This window comes from Colobus angolensis, unplaced genomic scaffold (assembly GCF_000951035.1).
Source record: "Colobus angolensis palliatus isolate OR3802 unplaced genomic scaffold, Cang.pa_1.0 Scaffold16, whole genome shotgun sequence".
NCBI classification, from domain to species: Eukaryota; Metazoa; Chordata; class Mammalia; order Primates; family Cercopithecidae; genus Colobus; species Colobus angolensis.
In genome coordinates this window covers 10,753,943-10,757,907 of record NW_012114710.1, presented here as the reverse complement: position 1 = coordinate 10,757,907, position 3,965 = coordinate 10,753,943, and the positions used below count along the sequence as shown (strand labels likewise).

The 3,965-nt window shown below is 38.3% G+C and overlaps 1 protein-coding gene across 2 annotated transcripts in view; it reads left to right on the top strand.

Moving 5' to 3' along the window:
* CPNE3 (copine III) overlaps positions 1 to 3,965 on the top strand; it is a 56,243-nt gene that overhangs the window by 16,233 nt on the left and 36,045 nt on the right. For both annotated transcript variants that reach the window (XM_011937080.1, XM_011937081.1), the window contains 2 exons: positions 555 to 629; positions 1,880 to 1,951. In XM_011937080.1, the coding sequence (XP_011792470.1) occupies positions 555 to 629; positions 1,880 to 1,951 (147 nt within the window). The remainder of the gene's footprint in view (positions 1 to 554; positions 630 to 1,879; positions 1,952 to 3,965) is intronic.

Here is a 3,965-nt window from a genome sequence, read left to right as displayed (position 1 = left end):
CTAATGTACAGCATGGTGACTATAGTTAATAATAATTAACTGGATACTTGAAATTTGCTAAGAGAGTAGATTTTTTTTTCTTCTTTTTTTTTTTTTTTTTTGAGATGGACTCTCGCTCTTGTTGCCCAGGCTGGAGTGCAATGCTGCGAACTCAGCTCACTGCAACCTCTGGCTCCTGGGTTCAAGCGATTCTCCTGCCTCAGCCTCCTGAGTAGCTGGGACCGCAGGCACCCACCACCATGCTTGGCTAATTTTTGTATTTTTAGTAGAGATGGGGTTTCACTATGTAGGCCAGGCTGGTCTCGAACTCCTGACTTCAGGTGATTTGCCTGCCTCTGCCTCCCAAAGTGCTGGGATTGCAGGCATGAACCACTGTGCCTGGCCCTAAATATGTAGATGATCTAAATCTTTAAGAAACCAACTTAATGTTTCTATTTCTAATGACTTTAAGTGAACCTTAAAGTGTATTCAATCTGTTTTTCTGAAACTATTTCATTTAAAAATTCATAGGTTGAAGGGAAATGACTCTTTGTATCACTTTCTAATTCTAACAGATTGTTTCCAGTAAGAAGCTAACTCGACCACTGGTGCTGAAAAATGGCAGACCTGCAGGAAAAGGGAGCATTACGGTAAAAATAAGATATTTGTCTTTTGTCTTGAAAGATTTAGCATAATAGGACATGCCAAAACTGTGCATGTCAGACAAATATTCTACAGCCATGCTTTGCCACTCAATCTTGAATGTTACATTCCGTCCACCCTTGTAGTTATCACAAACGGAAAATGTATTGTGCAAACCAGGAGAAACATGCAGTGTGGTAATCCCTTCTTTCAGTTTTTTTAAGTTGCCCATAGAGGTCCAGTGTACCTTGGTGATACCTGCCCCTCCTCTGTGGAAGTAAACTGCTTAATAATCTGGATCAATTTGGTTCTCTACTGGAGAAACATAGTCCTCTCAACATGACAGAAATTTTCCCTAGTGGATTTTATTCCAGAGGGATGTTATATTATGACATGGCCATTGAACCTATAAACTCTTTACCACATTTTTTGTGCTTGCTATCTGCTGCCCATCCTCCCACCTGGGCTTTTCATTGCTGATTACTGGCTTCAAGCAAATGAATATATGCGTTATTGTATTTTACATTTCCCGTTATGTAAAGCCAAGCCTGTAAACCTTATCTTGTAGAATGTCTGTGCAGATAACTGCTGCCTGGAGTGATAGTATTTTAACTTTAGCTCCCTCTGAGAATGTAAAGCTAGTTCCCTGAGAGAGCTATGTTTCAAGGTTATCATGATTATCAAATACATTTCTCTGAGAGCCGTTTTGCTGTAGTTTAGATTTCCAAAGGCATAAGAATGTTCAGGGGTGTTGATTTTTGTGGGGAAGAGAACATTATCAGTAGTTAGCTTCCTTGCTGTGGGGCATGATAGACTGATACTTATTTTTAAGTAGAATGAGTTTTTCAGTTACATTGGATGAAAAACATTGATCTGATAATATCAATGTATAGAGTTTTCTAGGTATGATTTATTCATACTTCTCAGTATTAGGGAACTTCAGTGTTGTGCAGAGGGTATTCTCAGTCTTCTGGAGTTTTGACATTTCTCTTGAGTGGGGAAGATCCAGTTTGGGCAACCACATTTCAAAAGACATTGCTTAATGCAGACCTGGGCATATTTTGGGCAAATCTTTATTCCACACACATAAAAGAAATAATGGTAGATCTTTCTTAATGATGCCATTTTCTTATGAAACATTTTAGAATTCATTTATGTTAGTGTAGGTTTTATATTAGATAACAGAATAAATCAGTGCTTAAGTGTCTATCAGAATTCCTAAAACGTATTTTATTTCACTTACCTTATCTACTCATAGATTTCAGCTGAAGAAATAAAAGATAATAGAGTGGTCTTGTTTGAAATGGAAGCCAGAAAACTGGATAATAAGGTGGGTAGACTATGCAGATTTCAGCAAGGTTGTTATGTTTTGCCTCTTTTTTAAGAAAATAAAAATGCAGTTAATATCATGAACTCCATCATCTGAGCATCTCATAGGGTACCAGTTACTTCCAAATTTTGCATGTGTGTGTGTTGTATGTTTAAGCAGAACCCATTTCTCTTCACCTCTTTCATCTAGATGTAATCAAAGGATTTGTTTAGGTTAAGAGAGGAGTTGAATAGAAGCATTAATGTTACTGTAAAAGCATGAAAGAGTACAGTTGAATTACTTTCAGGAAAAAAGTGAAAACTCTGTGCTTTATTAATTATAGGTCAATTATCCTCTTTGTATTCAAAGGTCAATTTTTTTTTATGAAGGATGAGTATATATAATATGTAATAACACAACAATTTAGTATATAGCATGGATTATAATTCTTTTATCTATCTTATCTATCTATCTATCTATCTATCTATCTATCTATCTACCTACCTACCTACCTACCTACCTACCTATATTTTTAGAGACACGGTCTCACTGTGTTGCCCAGGCTGGTCTGGAACTCCTGGGCTCAAGCAATCCTCCCATTTCATACTCCCAAAGTGTTGGGATTACAGGTGTGAGCCCCTGAGCCCAGCTTTTTGTACTTAATTCTATAATCTAGTCAATATTCTTCATTGTTTGCAATTCAATTTGAAAACATTTTAGGGCTAGGCGTGTTGGCTCATGCCTGTAATCCCAGCACTTTGGGAGGCCAAGGTGAGCAGATCACTTGAGCTTAGGAATTTGAGACCAGCTTGGGCAACATGGCAAAACCCCATCTCTACAAAAATTGCAAAAATTAGCTGGGTGTGGTGGCATGTGCCTGTAGTCCCATGTGAGCTGGGAGGATTGCTTGAGCCCAGGAGGTCAAAACTACAGTGAGCAGTAATCATACATTCTCATGTGCGTAATGGAGCAAGACTCTGTTTCAAGAAAAAAAAAAAAGTAAAGAAAACATTTTAGACTATAGGCTGGGGACTTTTTTTTTTTTTAATTGTGGAAAATTTAAATATATACAAAACTAGAAGACTATTTTTAAAAAATTTCATGTTCCCATCACCCATTTTCCACAATAATAACTCATGGCCAATTTCATTTAATCTCTAACCTCATCTACTTTCTCTCCTCCCAGACTTCATATCATTTCATCCATGAATGTGTTGATGTATCTCTGAAGACACTTTAAAAAATGTAATTGTTTAAAGTGTGTCTTAAGTCCTTTTAAATCTATATATTTCTTCCTTTCTTTTACTTCTTTCTTCCCTTCCTCCCTCCCTTCCTTCCTTTCTATCAATTCTTCCATCCATCGTGGAATTTATTCAATGGAGAAAACTGACTTCTTTGTCCTGCAGAAGTTTCCACATTCAGGTTGGGCACAGGTAATGTCCACCTGTAGTCCCAGCTACTCAGGAGACTAAGGCAGGAAGATGACTTGATCCTGGGAGTTTGAGGCTGTAGTGCATTATAATTACAAGACTCCATCTTTTTTTTTTTTTCAAAAAGGAATTTTCCATATTCTGCCTATGGCTTACTAAAGGTGTCATTTAACATGTTTCTCTCTCTACTTTTACTTTCTGATTTCTGTAACCTGGCAATTGAATCTAGAAGTATGATCTGCTGGTATTTTTAACTGTTGGCAAGACAGTTTCATCATGTAATTCCATCAAGAGACTCACACTAACTTGTGTGTTTTGGGGATGTTTGTGATCATTGATGATAACTACCTGGTTTTATTATTAAGAGTCTGGGCCGGGCGCGGTGGTTCACGCCTGTAATCCCAGCACTTTGGGAGGCTGAGGTGGACAGATCACGAGGTCAGGAGATCGAGACCATCCTGGCTAACATGATGAAACCCCGTCTCTACTAAAAAATACAAAAAATTAGCTGGGCATGGCGGCGGGCGCCTGTAGTCCCAGCTACTTGGGAGGCTGAGGCAGGAGAATGGCGTGAACCCGGGAGGCAGAGCTTGTAGTGAGCCGAG